We start from the raw sequence: 22,756 nt of genomic DNA, 5'->3' as shown, positions 1-22,756 counted from the left end.
GCCTCATTGTACATTTTCATTATGTAGAACTAGGGGGTCCATTTTTAAAACATATAAATTCTCCTTTCAGATTATATTTTTTTCTCTTCCTTTCTCTTTCTTGAAGGCAATTTACCATTGGGTACCAGTTTTTGTATAATGTTCAGAGTTGCTTTCTGCCAGACAAAGTGTTTTACCTCATTTAATCCTCTCAGCAAGTCCCTGAGGTAGTCTTACTGTCACTTTAAAAATGAAGAAACTAGGACTCAAAGTGGGATTTGATTCCAGGTGGTCTGTGCATATAACCACGATGCTCTACTGCTTGTAGAGCATTTTCTGCCAATAAAGGTTCTCATTAAATGTCCAACAGGGGCTAAATCACATATTGTGTGTCACAGGACAGTGGCTCTCATCCCCTTTTCCTGTCCTCACATACTGGACGGTTATGGCACAGTCCTGCTGCCTGCGGGGGGGGGGGTGGGGGTGGTAATTCTCAATGGTGTAGTTAGTGGTGAATGGGGCATATGGGTACGACTATATGTAGCTTGAAAAAACCCTGACCCCTCGGGTGATGGGTGATGTTTCCATGACCTGTTGGAGGTCCTGTTCTAGAAAAATCTTTATTGATGTCGGGGAATAAAAGCAGGTCACAGAATAGCATGTATGGCATGATCTCACTTTTGTAAATATTCCTATGTGTATAATAAGTATTTGTATGTGTAAAAGCATTAACCAAACTGCTAACTGTATTCTTTTTCTGTGATTTTTATGTTTTCTACGTTAGTTGTGTGTCAATTTTGTTTTAAGAGGAAAAAACCAAACAAACTTAAGACTTTTCAGAAGTAACCCCCCGTGGAGGGTTATTTCAGGAAGCCCTTGGCTGAGATGTGCCAGGAAGTCATTTGGGCTCCAGGAAATTGGCAGCCCTTGGAAGAATGAGAATGAAATTCTTTACCACAGTGTTGCTTCAGGGAGAACAAAGATCTCTGAAGGAGTGATAAATACAGTCTGGAGAAACTTGGCTGACCAGGAAGGCATCTGGCTTAGGGGGCAAAGCCAAAACTTCAAGTACGTCCTTTGCCCAAATTTAGGAAAACGGGTGATCACCAAGAACAAAACCCTGTAGGAACTTAAGTCTTTTCTAATTTTGTCACAATTAGACCTCAAGCTCTTATGTTCTGTGTGGTTATACAAAGTGTAACCGAATGCGCTTGTGTTTGTTCTCCTTGTGGCAAAAGTCACAGTAAAGACAGAGGAGAGACCAGAGATCTTTCCTTGTAAATTCTTCCCGTGTGAAATGCACAGACATTGTGGGGGGGCACACTGCACGCCGTCAATGGACTAATAATGGTTAAGTTAAATATAATAAGCTGGACTGCAGAGAAAGTAGAGGATGTAATTTGAAATCATGATCCTAATGAAAATGGCAGGGAAGTCGAAACCCTTTGAGTAGGAAAGAGAAAGGAAAAAAGGTTGATGGTTTTGTGCTAGAAGGCCAAATGTGTTTTTGGTTCTTCATCCATGTCTAGGCTGTTAAGAGAGACAATGCATTAAACATATGTGTTGTCATTTATTTGCTGAACTATCTGGTGAGAAGCGGTCCAGGAGAGGGGCTGCTCTGCGGCGGGCACACGGCATCCTTCTGCCTTGCCGCTTTAGCTTGCACGGCCTCAATCTCAGGATCTCAGATGGCAGCGCCTGTGTATCAGGCAGCAGGATGGAAGAAGGAAAAGAAAGAAACTGCCACCACGTGACATTCCTTCCTGTTTCTACCTACAAGGAGACTGGAAAATACTGTCCTTATGCTTGGCAGCTGTGTGTAAAAACATCGGGGTATCTCTCACCACAGGTGCATTAAAGATTGGTATTGGGGCACACCGAGTATCCTCCGCCATAAGCATCACCGCAGGGTATCTCAACCTCGGCAATATTGACATTCGGGGTCAGAGAACTCCTTCTTGTGGCGGGCCACCCTGTGCATTGTTGAGTGAGTTTAGCAGCATCCCTGGCCTCTACCCACCCGCAGCAGTCCCTTAGTTATGACAACCCGAAACACCTCTAGACATGGCTAAGTGTCCCTTGGGAACATCTTCCCCACTGCCTGTTGAGAAATACTGTTCTACCGTGTGTAGGAACTGTGTTTAAGTCTCCGGGCAGGAGACAAAACCAAACCATAAATGAGATCATTTCAGACAATGATAAGTATGAAAATAAAATAGGATAAAAATAAAATAGGATAAACAAAATAGGGTTGGGAGGAGGTACTGTGTATGTAAAAACGCTGAGAGGGGAAAGAACTTGGCTTGTTCTAAGAGGACTCTGAATGCCGCTGTGGTCGGCAGGGCAAGTAGATGGAGGTGAGGCTGGAGAGGAGGTAGGGGCCTGGTGAGGTTTCGGGAGTCTCATCTGAGGTACAGTGGGAATACTTGCTAGACTTTAAGCAGGGAATGCTGTGGTTTCTGAGAGTGTGGACCTAGGGAGGAGACGGGCAGGGAGTGGTGACAGTAGTCCAGGTGAGAAGGGATGATGGCTTGGTTTGGCAGTGGCAGTGGGGGTGGAGAGAAATAAAATTGAAGGAGGAAGAGAACTAAGAGGGGAGACGGCTAAGGCTATCTTTGGGGAAGCCCAGCTGGTGTCAAAGAGTGTCTGTTTTCTACCTGCTGTGAAATTCACTCCAGCCCATTACAGATTTGTCCTGCATGTTCCTGCGTTAGTTTCCTATGGCTGCCGTAACAAATTACCACACACTTGGTGGCTTGGAACAAGTTTACTGTCTCACAGTTCTGAAGGCCAGAAGTCCAAAATCAGTTTGGCTGGGGTGTGCAGGGTCCGGCTCCTGTGAGGGGCTCCAGGGAGAACCCGTCCCTTGCCGCTTCCAGCTCTGGTGGCTGCAGCGCTCTGCTTTCTGCATCTGTGGTCACAGCACCCTCCCCTCTTCCGGGTGGTATTATCTCCCATCGCCTCTTTCTTCTTCTTCTTTTTTTTTTTTTGCAGTACGCGGGCCTCTCCCGTTGCGAAGCACAGGCTCCGGACGCGCAGGCTCAGCGGCCATGGCTCACGGGCCCAGCCGCTCCGCGGCATGTGGGATTTTCCCGGACCGGGGCACGAACCCGTGTCCCCTGCATCGGCAGGCGGACTCCCAACCACTGTGCCACCAGGGAAGCCCTGCCTCTTTTAAAGAGACCTGTGATGGCATTTAGGGCCCACTCAGATCATTCAGGATAATCTCCCCATCTCAAGAGCCTTAACTTCATCACGTGGTTCGCCATATCAGGTAATATTCACTTTTTTGCCAGAGGAGAATATTCAGATTCCAGGCATCAGGACATGGACAGCTTCTGGGCGGTTGTTTTCAGTTTTGTAGTGTTGGAAATCACTTTTGGCTATACAAGGAAAGACAAAGTCATATGTTTAGAGATCAAGGTGGAAAGCAATACTGTGAAATAAATGCCACTTGGTAAATTTAGAGAAAGAAATGTTAAAAAAAGAAAATGGTATTTTCATTAGTGGTGTTTCAAGAATTCTAGGAAAGGAAGGCTGAGGAATAAAAAAAAAAATTCAAAAGGGCTTCATGGCCTTCAAATAACTCATTCCAGATATTAGTCAAGGCATAAAAGGACCGCTGTATTTATGCACTGCATTGTGGGCCCTCAAACGTAAGGTGTGTCACCTGTCAGTTGGTCCGGGCATGGCTGTTCCGCTGTGGTGGGATGTAGATGGGAGGGATGGTGAGAAGGCGACGGACAATGGGATGGGAAGGCAGAACCAGACCAAGCCCCAGAGGCGGGGCAGGAGGACAGGAGCAGGTGCAGCCAAGTAGCTGTGGCTCTGAGGTCCAAGGAGGCTGTGAGGTCTCAGCAGGCAGGCAGAACAGCTCCGGGACCACAGCATGGGTCTTTAGAGATCCAGGCAGGTTGGTGGCATCAGGACAGCAAAATAGAAAGCAGTTAAGCAGTTAAGCACCATAGAAAGCAGTTAAGCAGTTAAGCACCATAGAAAGAAGACAGCACCATAGAAAGCAGGCTCTAGACTGGGGTTCCAGGTAATCTACTTACCAGTACTGGGGCCCAAGACAGAGCCCGGCAAGAAATGAGGATGACTAACGCCAAATTCTAGATGCTGGGCTAGAACTTCTTAAGTGCAACTTCCTGGAGTCTGGAACTTCAAGGTACATTTGCAAGTAGGACAGAGTCTGACAAAACTCTTAAGCAACTTATAGCAAAGGGCAAGAATAACACTTCTGTGTTTGAACCTATAATACAGCCTAAGATATAAAGAAGTCATCACTGGGACTTCCCTGGTGGTGCAGTGGTTGAGAATCCACCTGCCAATGCAGGGGACATGGGTTCGAGCCCTGGTCTGGGAAGATCCCACATGTCGCGGAGCAACTAAGCCCGTGCACCGCAACTACTGAGCCTGCGCTCTAGAACACGCGAGCCACAACTACTGAGCCCGCCTACCACAACTACTGAAGCCCGCACACCTGGAGGCCATGCTCCACCAACAGGAGAATCCACCGCAATGAGAAGCCTGCGCACTGCAACGAAGAGTAGCCCCTCCTTGCCGCAACTAGAGAAAGCCCGTGCACAGCAACAAAGACTCAATGCAGCCAAAAATAATTTAAAAAAAAAAAGTCATTACTGACAGGAGGAACATAACTTAATATGCAGTCTAACTAAATCCATGGAATACGTGTTTATTTATAATAGGATTTGCTAAACACCCTCACTGGCTAGGAGAATCATAAGAACTAAGAAGCAGAGCTCAAGAGGCCTTCAGTGTAGTGTAAAATACACGACATGGGAGCCAGACTCCATAGTCCAGACCTTGGCTAGTACATGGCAGTATTTTTTTTAGCAAATTATAGCTAATTTGTTTATAAAAACTAGAGTAATATCTGGGGAACTAGGACACCTAAATTCTAGACTCAAATCCTAGCCCTGGATCTAACTATCCATGTTAACTTGGGAAAACTGCATACACTTTTCAGGCCTCAGTTTGCAGACCTGGACAACTGAGAGGGTTGAGGACTAAGAATACTTAAATGTATACTTTAAAGTGTCTTCTGGGAATCTTTCAAATCCTTATGCTCTTCAAAGAGCACCTGGGCTTTCCCCTTGCTGTACAGTCTGCATAACTTTGCGAATCACTGTGTTATCTTAGTTTATACAATAACCCTGACCTAAATATTATGACTCCCATTTCGGAGGTGAGGAAATGTAAATCTAGCAAGTTTGAATAATTTGTACAAAATCCCATGGCTAAATTAGTGCTGAAGCTAGGATTATAATTTGGTTCTACCAGTTCTAAAGCTGTGTATTTTCTACTTTCTGTATGTTACTCTGTCATTAGACTTGATTTCTGTTCACCAGGCCAGGATCACGAACAGTATCTATATCCTTAACCAGGTAGATCGCACTTCGATATTTCTAAGTTGCTACTTGTTCAGTTCTCTCCTCTGTCAGCGCTCCCTTGCCTTGTTATTTACGGTGCTGTCAGCCCATATGGTCTAACTCCCATTTCTTACTCTGCTAAATGTCTCCTACATGTCTGTTTTCTAGCAGTAACTCCTTTTATCTGAAATAAAATACTTACGTACTTGCTCACTTCACCCACTTTACAGTGAAAAAAATTAAATATGCATGAAGTTGGTGCTAAAATGATAATAAATAACAAAGGATAAAACAAATACCAGAAAAGTAAAAACTCCAGTAGTTATTTTCCATTTTCTTTTATATTTAGAGACAAGGAAGATGGTTTTTCAAGTCTAAACACTGGAACAACCTAAATCGCATTAATATACAATCATCCTCTCCTAAAGGAAACTAAATGGAATATTTGAATAGAAAAACAGTATTTAATATTTAGCTTTCAGAATACAGAAACATCTTGGCAAAACTGTGACGCCACTGTGTGTATATTTGAGGTAATATTTGTATAATTAGCAACTCTCACAGCAATGGGAAACACTGCTTTTTGGATACATTATACATTTCCAAGTCAAGAATTCCACGTTGTTGTAAAATAATTTCAGTTCAGTGCTGTGGCAGTTATGCAAATAGATGTAAACTCCATTCCCAGATGAACTTTAAAAAAGCAGAATCTTTACTAATTATGTGTTAGTAACACAAATGTCAACAAAAATAATCCCCAACAGGTGCAGAAGCACAGTAACAAAAATATAATTATCAATATAGTTGTTTTATGACAGTCAACTGCAGTACCATCAGGCTTAAAAAAATAAAACTTAAGGTCATTGTTTTTATTTTTTGCTCTTTCTGACTCTTACCTATAAATATAGTAGCTACTTCTAATCATTTATCCTTAGTTAATCTCCCTATGAACAAACTTGCTGATATTGAATACTATTTTCAAATACACCATCGTCTGATTAAGTAAGAGTAGTATTATTATTGGAAATTCATCAAAGCTTTTAAGGTTATTTAATGGTTTCATGCAACTTAAAAATCTAAGTTTGGAAGTAAGTGGCTAATGAATTTCTCCTTTTATTGGTAAACAGCCACCATACACCAGTGTTACTATATCTAGATAAGGTGTTTAACATGCTTATATTTCACTTGAGAGCTAGAATACAGACTTTACAATATATCTGAAACATCATCAAATATTGTGATAATGCCATTATGACAACAGCCTATGTGTGTGGCATTAAAAAAAATACTGGCTGGTCACAGACAGTTTGTTTTTCTGAACTGAACTTTAAGTTTTCCAGAGGCTAACATGATAACAAATTTATCCTCTTGACATGGTGTATCACAGTCTTCTTTCATAAAGTTCACAGGCCTTTCTTATTGCCTTTCGCTGCACGATCCTGCAAGAAAAAAAATGTGAGTGAGAAACAAGAGTGAGAAACACATTCATAAATATGACAAGGACTTTTAAAAAACATCCTTTTCTGTGTATAGTTATTATGAGAATATCAAATTAAAACATAGATTGAGAAAGTCTCAAATTTTAAAAAACTACAAAGTGAGTAGTTTTACTTGAAAAAGTGCTTAGAGGGATAAAAAATAACACTCTTGATAAGTTCACCTTTTCCTCTGCTTTAATATATTTTGCTTTCATTTCACAGCTTATACAAGGAAAACAAAATTTCTAAAATTTCCCTCTTGCAAACTTAATGAAGATTTTTGGCAAAGAAAGAAGAGAACCAAAAAACCCATATGGGGTGGGCTTCTTTTGGTTCTTCAGATATTTGCCAATAGAACTGGCTTCTCAAATTATACTCTTTGCTGATCTCAAGACGACTATAATACATGATTTAAAACTGGAGGAAAATGGGATAGAAGTTAACCAGAGAGATCATTTGCACAAAGAAGGTAGACATCTACACTGAGAAAAAAAATCACAAACAATGGAGTTCCGGGGTTATTGTTGCACCCGGGAAGCTATCGAGCTCTCGTTGCGGCTGAGCATTTCTGCTTTCAGAGCAACTTCATCAACTTTAAGCAATCGAGTCAGAAGACAGCATTAGAGGAGGTATATGAGTAACAAGGTACCGCTTTTATGTGTTTCCATGTATCTTACCACTTTAGATAAAAAGCACAGCTTTAATGGCTCTGCTATTCTGGATAAGTCCCTTAAGTGAAGGGTGATTTTCCAAAATGAAATTTTAAAATGGCTAGCTGCCAATTATTCTGAGTACATTCTGGGTTTTCTTTTCTAGAAGAGAGCCAGGGCAAACAAGGAAAGGCAAAGACTACATATTTCAAAGGAATTATTTTCTAATATTTATTTAGTGCCTATAACAGGAAGGGGATCAGATGAGGAAATCCAAACAAATTTAAAAGATGTAAAGTGGGATTTGTTTACAGTAAAGAAACAAGCTTTCCTCTCTTCCACCTGTTTCCTTAACGTTTTAACAGTCCTTTATTTTATGATTATTTTATTTAAAGTAAATCAAGTATATAAAATTGAAAAGTTAAGTTTCCCAATGAACTTTATGATGTAATTCAATTATTGAGGTTGGTCTGACAATTGAAGTAAAATCGTGAAGAACAGTTTGGTACAGCTTTTTACTGTAGATGGTCTACAGCAATCTTTTGCTTCTCAGCTGGGTTCAGAAGGTGAATATCAAAGTGTAAGAGTCACTTTTAAGAAAATGGTTCTCATTTAATGACACCTATATTTCAGAATCTTATTCAGGTTCTCCTACTGGACAATGGAGGGTTAAGTAGGTGGATGGGAAAAAGAAGTGTCCAATCGAGAAATAACTCATAGCACCGTACAGTTGTAGAGAGTTTTTCTTGTTTAAATATATTTAAAGTGCTTTCTTGCCCAGGATCTGATTTAATGCTCATGAAATATTATAATCCTCATCTAAGTACTGAAGAAGCCAAGTTGCATGAATGTCAAATGATTCACCCGAGGTTTACAGAACTGGTCAACCATGGAGCTGAGAGTTTTTTTCATCAGATATTTATCACAGGGAATTGGTTTCATAGGTGGTGAGAGAGTAGACACACCACACAGGGTGGTAAAAGACACCTCAGGTATTAGCAACGGCAGAAAACCATTCTTTGGGCTGGAGGGCAATGGAGGAGACAGTGTTAACAGATCCCAGGAACGAGGTCCCACCAGGTGGAAGACACCCAGTGGGAACTGGGACCATGGAAAGAGATGAGGCTGCTGTGGCAGATGCACCCGAAGTGGAGAGAACAGGAGACTTTCTCGGCTTTCCCCCTCCTCCTGCCTTCAGTCTTCTACCAGTGCCTCCCTTTGGCTGAATCTGCCCAGAATCCAGACAGTGGACCCCAGAACCCACAGTCCAATGACCAGCACAGGTGAAGGAACATAATGGTTAATGATGGAAGTTCTGAAGAAAGATTTCCTGACTTTAAATCCAACTTTGAATGCTATCACTTTTCAGTTCAGTGAAATGTACTTTGGGTACATTATTTAACATCTCTGGGTCTCCTTTCCCTCATTCACAAAATAGGGTATTAAAATATGTATTTTATCAATAATTTGATGGGCTATCAAGGAGAGAACGCAGATAACATATATGAAGCCATCAACCAAGTGCTTGGTCCTGAGCACACCCTCAGTAAATGTCATCCGTAAGTATTTCAAAAACCTGGATACAAGGCTTAAATGCACCAAGGCCCAACTCTCAGCCTGGCACCTGGCATATCTGGGATGAGGACATTTTTTCAAAGACAGGTATAAAAACTACTTTCTTGGGAAGAGATTACTCATAAAAACTTTTGAACATCTTTTATCAGGAATGCATAAGCTTCAAACTGAAGCTTTTTTGGGGGAAAGAAAATGGGTTGAAGGTATCTTACTATCATATACATTCTTGAGGGATTAACAGAATCATTGGCTGTTACCACAATGGGACATTCTCTGCTTCTTTCTCCATCCAGGGATCTAAACGTTTCTGATACCCTGGGCAGAGACCACTGGTGTAGATGCTCATCCTTGTTGACTACACCCTGATCTCACAGATGGGAGGGAAAAATAGTTCTATTTCTAGGCGAGAGGCTTCTAAAACGTTTCTTCACTTTCTATGGTGGATCTTTAAGTATGCAATGGAATAATTCTCATCATGCCACAGTGAAGTCAGCAATTTCAGGACCTCTGTTGTAGAGATGGAGAAAGGGTGGTCCTGCTGAAAATCTAACTATCTACTCCAGAGCATGAGATCTGAGCTCTTGGTGTCCTGGGTCTGGAGCCCACAGGGTATCTATGCTTCTCTGGTCACCCTACTGTCAAAGTAGGTCAGTTAAATCAGACATGCAACTCAGCTGGGAATACCAGATTACAGATGTGCATCAGATTATCTCTTGACTGGCTCTAATCAAGGCCAAAGTGGCTGGATGAGAATAAGTCATTCTTTCAGTAAAATTTCTACAGAGGAGTACTGGTAATAGTGATAATTATGATAACAGCTATCATTCCTTGGGTGTTTACTATCAGCCAGGCACAATGCTAAGCACCCTACACATTTTATTTAATCCTTCCAACAAGCCAGTGAGCCAGGTGTTATTACTATTCTGATTTTACAGATGAAGAAAAGTGAGCCCCAGAGGGGTGACATGACCTACTTGGGATCACAAAGCTAGTAAGAAAGTTATAGTTATTCGAGGCCTGTCTGACTCCAAGCCTATGAATATCGTGCTTGTTTGTCTTGTGCCAGGCACAGTGCTGGATCCTGAAGATACAATGACCACTGACATGCAGGGAAATGAGTCCTGGTACTAAGGCTTCTAATACAGTGAAATAACTGTAGAGCTGTAATTGCTAAAAAGCCCTCACTGAAGGCCACAAATGCTGCCAATTTCTAAGGATAAACCCAATCTGAAAGCAGAAGAGCAGAGACCCTCCATCTTGGGAGGAATTGCGAGGGCCAGGGTTGCCTCTGGAATGGTCTCTTCCCTGAATTCTCCCCACACGTGGTCAAAGTGGGCTGGGAAATCAAATCAGGCTAGGGGCTGGCAGCCCAAGAAGGAACGGAAGACAAACCCAACATGGGTGAAGGTAGGGAACTGACTCTTGCTGGACTGAAGGGGAACAGAAAGAAAACCATGGCCCCTGACTTTGTGACTTCAATGATAAAAAGGTTTTCTCCATTTCCATCTTTCAACTCAACTCCGGAGGTAAAACATATATTTGAATGCCTCAGGCTTTGTCCTAAGATATTTCAAACAGTGGGATAGAAGGAGTAGTGTAATGTGGGTCTTCAATTTTTGGCTTTATTTTGGCGTGCATATGGCAAACATTCTAAATGGTAAAACTAAATTTTTCCAGAACCAGTCTGGTTTCCAATGCTGCTGTTTTTATGGCTCAATTCTTTGGCTTAAAAGTTTACTCCAGCTAGAATGCTGTAAGTTAGCATGTCAGTAATTCTCTCTGTTATGATTATTTTCATGCAATATCCCAATCTTCAAGTAAAAATTGGCTTATTTAATCACTTTGCAAAGTCAGGATTAACTATCAATCCTCTTGGCTTGCGAAGGGCAAATAACCCAAATAATTGACTTAGGTAATTAATTACTATTTCAAAAAGCTGAGGCTCGTAAAATGCATGTCACCCACCTGAAGTTCTGAGTGTTCTTTCAGGAGCCGGTCATATTCTTTCGAAAGTCTCTCTGATTGCATCTTCATCACCGTCATGTCATTTTGTGCCTTAGAAAGGGCTAGAGAACATCGAACAGAGTTGTAAAATTTTTATTTTGAAATAATTTCAAATTTATGGAAAACTTGCAACACTTGGAGAACTTCTTTGTAGCCTTTACTCAAATTCACCAACTGTTGACGATATGGTACATTTGTAATTGTATTCTCTATCTCCACACATGCACAATCATTTTCTTGAACCATCTGAGACTAAGTTACAGACATCCTCCTCCTCTACCCTTAAGTACGTCATTGTGTACTTCCTAAGAACAAAGATATTCATCATATAGTTAGCAAATTTAGGAAATTTAACACCAATACAATACCCTTTATCTAATCTACCATCCATATTCCAGTCTTGGCAACTGTCCTAATTATGACCTTTTTATCATTTTTTCAGTTCTAGTCCAGAGATCCAGTCCTATATCAAAGATTACCAGTAAGTTGTCATGTCTCTTTAGTTTCCATTAATCTGGAATAGTTCCTCAGCCTTCCCCCTGCCTTCTTCTCCCCTATCTTTCAAGACATTGACATTTTTAAGAATGCAGGACACTTTTTTTTTAATAGAATGATTTCCACTTTGATTTTGTCTGATGTCTTCTTATGATTAAATTCAGGTTATGCCTCCCACTCACATACAAATATGACATAAATGATGCTGAATGTATCTCAAGGTATCATATCCAGAGGCCCATCTGCCTCTCACTGGTTTTTCCATATTATAGTTATTTTCCTCCTTGTAACTAAGAAGCAGTGAGAAGACAATTAAGACTATGTAAACATCCTGTTCCTTGTCAAAACATCCCCCCTATATTTAGCATCTACTGATCATTCTTGCCTAAACCAATCTTTGTTGTGATGGTTGCAGAATGGTGATTTTCCAACTTCATCATTCCATCCAAATTTATCAGTCAGCATTGTACTATAAAGAAGAGCCTTCCTTTCTTCTCCATCCATCCATCCATCATCAGTATGAACTAATACATTCCTATTTTTTCAATGACTTATAATTCATTACTATACTTAATTTCCCCCAGATTTGGCCAGTGGGAACTTTAGGCTGGCATCCATGTCCTTCGACTATGCCCCCAACAGTTTCTGGCACAAGATGTTCCAGGCTTATCCTAACACCTCCCAGGCTCAACCTGGACTCAGGCATTATAGAGCAGAGTTTATCAGAAGGGTCTACTTTTGAAAAAACTGAGGGTGGAAAAAATATTTTATCATTTTTACTAAGGGCTGGGTGACAATATTTCCTTAAGAACAATCACTTTCTTATACAAAGCTGAAAAATATGGGGTGTATAAGTAGCACTTAAAGACTTTAACCTCAAGATGATACACAAATATGGCTACATATTAGTCTTTGTCTACCAAAAGGGTACAATCTAAGTCAGCAAATTAGGCAGAAGTTTAAAAAATATATATATATGAGATAAACATTTAAGTCAACATATTGCGTAGAAGCTAATGAGCAAATGTGTAGAAGGGAAGAGTAGTGTAAGATGGACTGGAGAAATTCTGGGAATCCTGAACTGGCTCTACATACAATTCTGCACATGTAGCCTTCACAAGTTCTGCATTTGTAAATTTTTTAGGGTAGGATTTTAGGAAAGAAAGTGGGATTTATAAAACTTAAGTCACTTTTTTGGCAAAATGAAATTACAGGTTCTGTTTATAAACAGTTTGATTGCCTTCCCTCCTGAGAAGCCATCATATGTTATATATAAGTATGTAAGTCACTATCAACTGAAGTGCCTTTTGTATCAATACTTTCTAGACTATTTTGTCAAATTAAACTCTCTGCATTGTTCTACATCTGCATTGTCCAATAAATGTTCTACAACTGTGCTGTCCAATATGGCAGCCACTAGCTTCATGTGGCTACTGAACACTTTAAATGTGGCTAGTGCAACTGAAGAACTGAGTTTTAAATTAAATCAAATTTAAATATTTATTTATTTATTTTTAATGAATTATTTTTGGCTGTGTTGGGTCTTCATTGCTGCGCGTGGGCTTTCTCTAGTTGCGGCGAGCGGGGGCTACTCTTCGCTCTGGTGCGTGGGCTTCTCATTGCGGTGGCTTCTCTTGTTGCAGAGCACAGGTGCTAGGCGCACAGGCTTCAGTAGTTGTGGAACATGGGCTTAGTTGCTCTGTGGCATGTGGAATCTTCCCGGACCAGGGATGGAACCCGTGTCCCCTGCATCGGCAGGTGGATTCATAACAACTGCGCCACCAGGGAAGTCCCTTAAATTTTGATTTAAATAGCCATATGTAGCTAATGGCTAGCCATAATAGACGGCGCAGCTTTATAACTTCCTCCACATTACTTCTATAGGTCCATAAATCTAAACTAGGTATTAAAAGTTGAATTTGACAAATTTTATGCGTCACTTAGTAAAGAAGGGCATGGGTTAGATGTGGAAGAGAGATTTTTGGTAGTTGGTTAGATTTCATAGGGACCACACCCACAATACAAAGATTTACACATTACTTTTCAATCTGTGTGTAAGGCCTTTCCTAGATGATACTTTTTTTTTAATTAATAAATTTATTTTTGGCTGCGTTGGGTCTTCGTTGCTGTGTGTGGCCTCTCTCTAGTTGCGGCGAGCGGGGGCTACTCTTCGTTGCGGTATGCGGGCTTCTCATTGCGGTGGCTTCTCTTGTTGCGGAGCATGGGCTCTAGGCGCACGGCAGTAGTTGCGGCACACGGGCTCAGTAGTTGTGGCTCGTGGGCTCTAGAGCTCAGGCTCAATAGTTGTGGCACAGGGGCTTAGTTGCTCCACAGCATGTGGTATCTTCCTGGACCAGGGCTCGAACCCACGTCCCGTGCATTGGCAGGCAGATTCTTAACCACTGCGCCACCAGGGAAGCCCCCTAGATGATACTTGAAAATACAAAACATGGTGTTATCTTCAGTTCCTTCCTTACTAAAAATGTTTACGAGCCTGGACTTACTTTGGTATATAAAAAGCAGGGACTTCCCTGGTGGCACAGTGGTTAAGAATCCGCCTGCCAATGGAGGGGACACACACAGTTTCCATCCCTGGTCTGGGAAGATCCCACATGCCATGGAGCAACTAAGCCCGTGCACCACAACTACTGAGCCTGTGCTCTAGATTCCGTGAGCCACAACAACTGAGCTCGCATGCCACAACTACTGAAGCCCACGTGCTTAGAGCCGGTACTCTGCAACAAGAGAAGCCACCGCAGTGAGAAGTCCACGCACTGCAATGAAGCGTAGCCCCCACTCGCCACAACTAGAGGAAGCCCACATACAACAACAAAGATCCAATGCAGAAAGGAAAGAAAGGAAGGAAGGAAAGAAAAGAAAGTAAAGAAAAGAAAAAAGAAAGAGAAAGAAAGGGGGCTTCCCTGGTGGCGCAGTGGTTGAGAGTCCCCTTGCCGATGCGGGGGACACGGGTTCGTGCCCCGGTCCGGGAAGATCCCACATGCCGCAGAGCGGCTGGGCCCGTGAGCCATGGCCGCTGAGCCTGCGCGTCCGGAGCCTGTGCTCCGCAATGGGAGAGGCCACAGCAGTGAGAGGCCCGCGTACGAAAAAAAAAAAAAAAAAAAAAAAAATGTTGGTCAGGAGGTTGTATTGAACAGTTCATCTTAATGTTAAAAACGATTTATACTTAAATTTTTGAAATGAATAAATTAATTAGGAAATTCTTAGATATCAACTCATTAGTTCCTTATTAAAAGATACTATTTTTCTCATGATTTGTTAGGAGAAAGAATGAGTCAAGTGGAACTACAAATCTGTAGAAGCAGCTAGAAAACCACTTGTACAGTCTATCCAGAAGTTTCTTCTCATCATGAATGGTACGAAGCTATAACAAAACAACTGCAGGCAAATCCTGTTTTTCTTGCACTTATCAAGCCAAGGCATGAACTCTGTTTCTTATTTTATTTTGTATTTCAGTGGATATTAGTAAACCTAATGATGACTATTTTACTGATTTCACTCTAATTAGGAGAGGATGTTACTGTCTAGGAGCCTTTTGGACTGTTTCCTAGTCCTTTCTCTACCTCTCATTTTATAAAAATTACAATATTCTGTTTTGGTTGTCTTCTACCTCCTTCTGGAACTGCCTTCATGACTAAGGGATTATATAAACTTGTTATCTGACATTTGAATATGCTTGTTTTATTTTGAACCATGTTATTTTGGAAACAGCATATATACGGAAGACATCAGACAAGGAGGCTTGAGGTGATACATCTAAGTCACTATTTCAATTTTCTCATCTGCAGAAATGAGCTGCTATCATTTGCCAGTAGCGTTATGGAAATGTTGAGATATTTCATGACAATACTGGCCAGATTCATTTATGTTCTCTGGGAACTTTTTGAGGCAAAAATCATTTATTAATATAAAGAATAACCCCAATTAATGTTACAGTGACATGTAGTAAGCCAAAATGTTTGTGTAAAATGCCATGTAAGCAGGCCAAAAATATTTGTGGTTTTCCAAGTGCCAAACTTACATTTATGGAGCTATTTGCACAGCAAGAGGAGCTGGTGAGACCGATGCACTGTGTAACTGTATTGTATCACTGTATTTTCTACCCGGGATAACAGACAGTATTAGCTAAGCTCTGCCAAGAAATGTAAGAGAAAATTTTTAGACACATTGGCGTGGCAGCTCAAGCTGGCTGCTGTACACTAGCTATAAGGATTGTGCCAGAGAAATAAATTTTTCAAATTTTAATTTGAAAAATTTCCCTACATCTAGTGTTGATTTCTTTTCCGTTCATTTGGTTCTATTTTTGAGAACTCGAGAGTGTGACATACCAGAGCTCTTCAGTACTTAATCCTCACATGTACTGTTCCTTTACAGGGACCATCACTGGACCGTTAAGCTACAGTAATGCTTCCAAAATATTTGGAAAGTAGACACACAAACTTCTGTTCAGTAAGGGACATAAATGTGGTTTTAATTATATTGTGGTAATTTTTGTACAAGCCTATATTGTCAGGTACATGCAGGTAAGGTCTGTTTTATTTATCACTTCAATTATCACCCACTCTTTTTTCTTTTGTGGTACGCGGGCCTCTCACTGCTGTGGCGTCTCCCGTTGCAGAGCACAGGCTCCGGACGCGCAGGCTCAGCGGCCATGGCTCACGGGCCCAGCCGCTCCGCGGCATGTGGGATCTTCCCAGACCGGGGCACGAACCCGCGTCCCCTGCATCGGCAGGCGGACTCTCAACCACTGCGCCACCAGGGAAGCCCTCACCCACTCTTTTTTAACCTCACATCCGTATGTTGATAAGGTGTGTTGATTCTACTTCCTTTTTATCTCTCCAATCCATCCACTTCACTCAATCTGTTATCACGGTCCTCATCTCTAGTTTAGATTATTGAAATGGATTCCTCACCTTGTTTCTTGGCTACTCTAATTCATTGTCCACAGTAATGTCAAAGTGATTGCTTGCTCCTCCGCCTAAAAACCCTCCAGCAGTGCTCCCCCCACCAAAATGTTAACATATAAACATGGCACATGAGGCCCTTTATGATGGATCCTAGGCTTACTTTTCAACTCTCACCACTACCTCCACCTTATTTTATGCTCCAGCCACAGTGAGCACCTTGTAGTACTTCAGAAAGGCATACTCTTTCAGTTACATGCTACTCATTTTGTTAAAACATCCTTGCCCATCTCCTTTCACCTCCCTGCCTGACTCATTCTCTCCTATTTCATCTGGGTAATTAATATTTATCCTTTGAAATGTCAAGAAATTATCCTTGATCTTTTCTGTTGGCTTCTACTTCATCTTGAGCTTAATTTTATTATAGCACTTATCATGCTGAGGTATAACTATGTCCCTACCGGACTGTGGACTACTCAAGAAACAAAGCTGTGTCTTGTCTCTCTGTTCTGGGTACCCAGCACTGTGCCTAGCACATGGCAGGTGTCTAAAATATGTTCCCTGAAGGAAGGAAAGAACAGACAAATGAAAAGTCTAAGCTTTAAGCATCTGAAAAATTCACTTGTGTGGAACCAGTTCATTTTTTGAAAATATGATAAATGTCAGGTAAACAATGAGGTACCACTTTAGTCACTTGATAGGAATCTTGGTTGCAACTAAACCAAATTATATCTTTAATGGAAATAAATTCAGGCTAGCTGGAAAGTCACAAAGCAAACAGACCTTTCTTGATATTTTGATAAAAATATAATCACGTTACAAATATCTCATGCTAATTCATAATTCAAAACAAAAAGCAAACGAATACTATTACAGAATCCAGTTTAGTTTAAAAAAAAAAAGAAAACACTGATTCTATCGGGCAGGATATATACAAGATAAGCCTGGAGCACCTTGTAGAGTCAGAAGGATGTACTCAAGAAAAGATAAAGCAAAAAAAAAAAGAATCCAAAATGATGGAGACACGTCAAAGAGACACAGGAGCCAACTGAAGGAGCTCCCAATGGCTAATGCTAAAAAAATGACTTGAGCAACAAAATAAATAAAAGAGTATTTTTTTCTTTCTTTTTTTTTTACAGCCTTGTTTATTCCCAGAAGACCTCAAAAAACTGAAGCAATAGTCATGCTTTATCCCTCCCCAGACGAATCTTTAGGAAAAGGCAAAAGATTCATTTGATTATGAAGAGAAGCACGAGTATAGATTAAGAGTATTAAATTATAATCTACAGTATAAAATGAATACCTATGATTAAATAAATAAATAATTAGGGGTAAATAGACATATTTGTGCAGAAGAGTTCCAAAAATTTATGTAGATACTCTCACCTCAAGGAGGTAGGGCATAACCCCCCACTTCTTAAGCTTGGGCTACAAATAGTGACTTCCTTCCAAAGACTACACTATGTATGGGAAGAGGGGGAAAAAACATTGCATAGAGAAACTTGACAAACACTAACATCCGCCAGGCAGTCAAGGTCAACATCAACAGTGATGAATCATGCTGGTATGTATTTCTGGAATAACGTGATGAAAATGGCACTTTACCCTCTGTGACTTTCCTCTCCAGTCCCATTACTCCAGTCTGATCGTGAAAAATATCAGACAGCTTCTGATAGAGAAACATTCTGTAAAATAGCCAATACTTCTCAAAACTGTCAAGCTCTTCAAAAATAAGGAAAGTCTGAGAAATTATTATAGCCTAGAGGAGCCTAAGGAGACATAAAGCTAAATGTAATGTGGTATCCTGAATGAGATCCTAGAACAGAAAAAAGATGTGAGGTGAAAACTAAGGAAATCTGAATAAACTATGGACTTTGTCAATAATAATATATCCATATTGGTTCATTAATTGTATAAATGAACCATATTAATGTAAGACATGAATAACAGGAGACACTGAGTGTGGGGTATATGATAATTCTCTGTACTATATTGCCTACTTTTCTATAAATATAAACTGTCCTAACATAAAGTTTATTTTAAAAAAGTACAGTGGGAAAAAACCTCACACAAAACACATGTATACAGGACAAGATATAATAAAACTCATTAGGCTATAAGTACTATCTTAGTAAGAACCTATCAAATATGACCCCTTAAGTTCCATTGTTTTAAATAAACAAAAACTTAATTAAATTTTTCTTTTGTGTAAAATCTTCTGATGTTTTAAAATTATTATATTATGTAGTTAAAAACCCACCAAAGTGGTAATATTAAAAAAAGTCAGTGAGTCGGGAGTGAGGCAGTAGATAAAAGAAAAGCAGATATTCTAGTAAAGAAGCATGAATCTCACTATTTATGATAGCCAGGTCATGGAAGCAACCTAAATGCCCATCAACAGATGAATGGATAAAGAAGATGTGGTACATATACACAATGGAATATTACTCAGCCATAAAAAGGAATGAAGTTGGGTCATTTGTAGAGACGTGGATGGATCTAGAGACTGTCACACAGAGTGAAGTAAGTCAGAAAGAGAAAAACAGATATCGTATATTAACACATACATGTGGAACCTAGAAAAATTGTACAGATGAACCAGTTAGCAGGGCAGAAATTGAGACACAGATGTAGAGAACAAACGTATGGACACCAAGGGGGGAAGCCACGGGGGGGCATGGTGGTGTGATGAATTGGGCGATTGGGATTGACATTAATACACTGATGTGTATAAAACTGATGACTAATAAGGACCTGCTGTATAGAAAAATGAATAAAATTAAATTCAAAAATAAAAACGAGGTAAGCCAGATCACGAAAAGTGATCTAGATATTGCCATAGACTAAAAAAAAAAAAAAAAAGAAGCATGAACTTAATACATTTCAAGAATATCAAAGTGTAGGTCCCTTAACCTTCATGAATAAATCTTATGTGTAAGAGGTTTAAGTTATTTAAGAGGAGGGTTGAGAGGCAATATGATTATAAATATCTTAAAAATATTTAAAGTTAGTGTTCATAAAAACAGTTTTTATGAAATCCACATTAGGGTCAATTTGTACAACAAATACAGAAGGGCTGTGAGAATTAAGCTCCTTAACAGCGATGAGAAATCTTTACTGTTTTCATCAAGAGTATGAAGAAGGAAACGTTTTTCCCAGTCTCTAACCACTGAGAGTCCATGACACATAAGAGCCCCTCCAAAGATTCCTACTGTTCATGACTAGAGAAGATGAAGCTGTTACACAGGTGAAACTGCCCTAAGACAAGGGAGTCATCCACTCATCTATCCATTCAACAATGTATGGAATGACTACTAGGCATCAGGCATTCTACTAAGTGTTGAGGATGAAAAGATAGGTAGGGTCTTAGCTCTTGTAATACTCATTTTCTAGTCAGAGGAAGACGCACAATAAAGCAAGCAACCAACCAACAGTGAGTGCCAAGTGTCATGAAGAAAGTTAGAATAGGGTGATGTGATAAAGAATGACTATGCAGCCACATGAGATGGAGTACTCAGGAAAAGTTTCTCTAAAGTGGTAAAATTTAAGCTACTATCAGTTCTGTCTGCTAAGGGCACCTAGAAGTAATGACACCCCAGTAGCAATGAGCACACCTAGGCTCTAGATATTATTTTCTAAATACCATTCCCTACCTAAAGGCTCACTGGAGAAATGGTTGATTCAAGGGATAGAGGAGGAAAAGTACAAGATAAGCTTGGACTATCTTGTTATACCAGAATGTATGTGCTTACAGAATGGGGGCATGACAAAATGATATGGGACCCAGCTTGAAAAGACTTCCACTGGCCAAATCTGAGACAATCTGAACACTAAAATATAATGCTCACAATGAATTATAATGCAATGAATATATTACACAAGCAAATCAATAAGTAACTGGGGGAAAAAGGGAAAGCTTCTCCTTTAACAATAGAATGGCATCTAATAAATGGAGAAGGAATAAGAGAATTAGAAAATCACCATTTGGAAAATATAAAAATAATAAGTGAGAGGAAAATATGAAGAGAAAGAAAAGGATAAGGCAAGTGTAAGGTGTTATCATTTGGGTACAGGGCATATTTTTTTGGTATTATTTTTGCATCTCTCCTGTGATTTGAATTGTGTGATTTGAATTTATTATGTCTGAATAAAAAGTTAAAAGGAAAAAAATAAATTGCTATGAAGTAGAGCAGAGAAATGGGGCAGTAAGTGAAGGAATATGAGACAAAAGGAAGTTTTTGTTTTTATGTTTTGGGATAGGAGATGCCAGGAGATGTCTGTAGGGTGATAGGAAGTGAGGAAGTAATTGCAGAAACAGCATCCTTGAGAAGGATAGTGGGCTTGGCAGCCAAAGCAGTAGAAGAAGGATTGACACTTAATCCACAGTAACCCAAGGACAGGTAGAGTTTGAGGCCAGCTGAGGGAGGACAGTAGTTTTGGTGGTGAGAAGATGACTTTTTTGATTAATTCTTTGTGTCCAATGAAGTAGGGTGGATTTAGAATTTAGAAGTGAGATGAGAAGATCTAAAGTAGTTCTGAAGAGTGAAAAAGTGAAGATTTTAGAGAAGTTCAATAGGACTGTCACAGTGCTGAGGGACCATCTGAATGCAGTGACCATTTATTTAAAATAAGAAGTTAGTTCCTTCAGCAATGCTGAGATGCTTGAGTGCAGGTACCAAGTGATGGATACCTGACTATCACCAGAGCTCGGTCCTTGAGAGAGGAGGGAAGTAGAGGAGGAAGGGGGGAGGGGGGAGGAAGAGGGGAGGAAGAAGAAGGAGGTAAGTAGTTTGCAAGAGCCTAATTATGATGAACCAGTGTTTGGGGGTGAGATTTATTCATATCTATTAGATAACAGGCCTAGAACACTAAGTATGTGCTGGGGACAAGGAGTTGACTTAGATGTGGCCCTTGCCTTCACAGCACTTACAATCTAGTAAGAAAGATAAACAAATGAAAAGTAATTTCTACAGAGTACACTATTAAGTTAGTATCCATGCAGAACTATGGAGGTCCAGATGGAAGCCACTCAACCCAGCTTGAAGGGAGAGAGTTTCAGGGAGGCTCCTGAGAGGCAGCGATGCTGGAGCTGAAGGATGAGCACAAGCTGGCAGAGTGTGAAGGAAGAGGGCAGTAGAGGCAAACAGACCTGCAGTCCTGGACAAAGGGGAAAGGTGATGAAACACCACTGTTAGGAGGAAAAGCTCCCATATTTAATAGAGTAGGGGTATAAAATTTAGACTGGACAAGGGTGGGGCAGGCAAAACTAGAGATGACGCTGGGGGGCAGATCGCAGAAGACCACGTGTGCCATCCTGAAGAGTTTTAAGAAGTGAAGAAGCATAATCAGATCTGTGGTGTTGCCACCCTAGTGGCAAAGTGAAGAAGCCAGACTAATGGCAGGGACATGCTTTAGAAGGAATGGAAAGAAAGCTGCCCAAACAATTATACTAAAGAGTAAACATTAATGCATGAAACCAATTATAGCTCTATTTGCCACATGAGCAAAGGGGAAATGAGTGATTTTTTGTGTGTGTCTTAATTTCTATACCTATCGCTAGGTATATTGGTGCCTGCCCCTACCCTCTGGGGGACTATGACCATGAATGAAGTTTATGGGTGAAGCGCTTTTGGGTTTTAGAAAAGACAGGGATGTAAGGCATGCTGATACTTATAAGGATTACTGGGACTCGGGGCCAAGGAACTGATGAGCAGGCTTTATAATTTAATAAATAAAATCAGCCCCACTCTTATGCTATTAGCGAATGAAACACCAATAAATGCATGAAGACTTCCTTCATTAATCTTAGCTGGGTTGCTAAGTAATGTATTTAAGAAAAGAATTTTGGCTCTGTGACTTAGCAAAGAATAATTACAAATTATATTAATATGCTGGCTTTGCACTTAAAAATCAGGGTGTACGTTTTAGGCAAAGTACTGTGTAGGTATAGCTTTATACAAACTGCTTTGAAAAGGATATGCTTTATAAAGCAAGTTCGTGTGTAAGCAGAAGCAACACGTGGAATCTAGAAGAATTTACAAACCATCATATACGAGAATTGAAGGAGTCAGTTTACTTTGACTGTAAACAAAGAACTAGTTTTACTACATATAAGCATATATAATTTCTTAAATTATCTGATCAACATTCATTCAACCAGCACTTAAGTGCACAGCAAATTTTATAACAATATTAAGCAGAAACCAATCTCTTCAACACCATTATTTATACTGAAAAAGGTATTCTTCCTTACTTCAAGA

The 22,756-nt window shown here is 40.3% G+C and overlaps 1 protein-coding gene and 1 pseudogene across 4 annotated transcripts in view; both read right to left on the bottom strand.

The window, feature by feature from the left end:
• Nucleotides 1-5,694: 5,694 nt before the first annotated feature.
• The window catches only part of LOC113629474 (B-cell receptor-associated protein 29), a 40,419-nt gene continuing 23,357 nt past the window's right edge, over nucleotides 5,695-22,756 (bottom strand). For 3 of the 4 annotated variants that reach the window (XM_027123923.1, XM_027123921.1, XM_027123922.1), the window contains exons 7-8: nucleotides 11,041-11,141; nucleotides 5,695-6,811 (exon numbers count right to left, since the gene is read on the bottom strand). In XM_027123923.1, coding sequence (XP_026979724.1) covers nucleotides 6,776-6,811; nucleotides 11,041-11,141 — 137 coding nt within the window. In that variant the 3' untranslated portion in view covers nucleotides 5,695-6,775. Of the gene's footprint in view, nucleotides 6,812-11,040; nucleotides 11,142-22,756 lie in introns of those variants that run through there. The other variant, XM_027123924.1, reaches the window with a different exon arrangement.
• On the bottom strand, nucleotides 17,634-17,755 carry LOC113629641 (uncharacterized; annotated as a pseudogene).

This window comes from Aethalodelphis obliquidens, unplaced genomic scaffold (genome assembly GCF_003676395.1).
Source record: "Aethalodelphis obliquidens isolate GAN/ISIS:26980383/991018 unplaced genomic scaffold, ASM367639v1 scaffold27, whole genome shotgun sequence".
Lineage (NCBI taxonomy): Eukaryota > Metazoa > Chordata > Mammalia > Artiodactyla > Delphinidae > Aethalodelphis > Aethalodelphis obliquidens.
The sequence above is the reverse complement of the archived record's forward strand: the minus strand, read 5'-3'. Positions and strand labels throughout refer to the sequence as shown.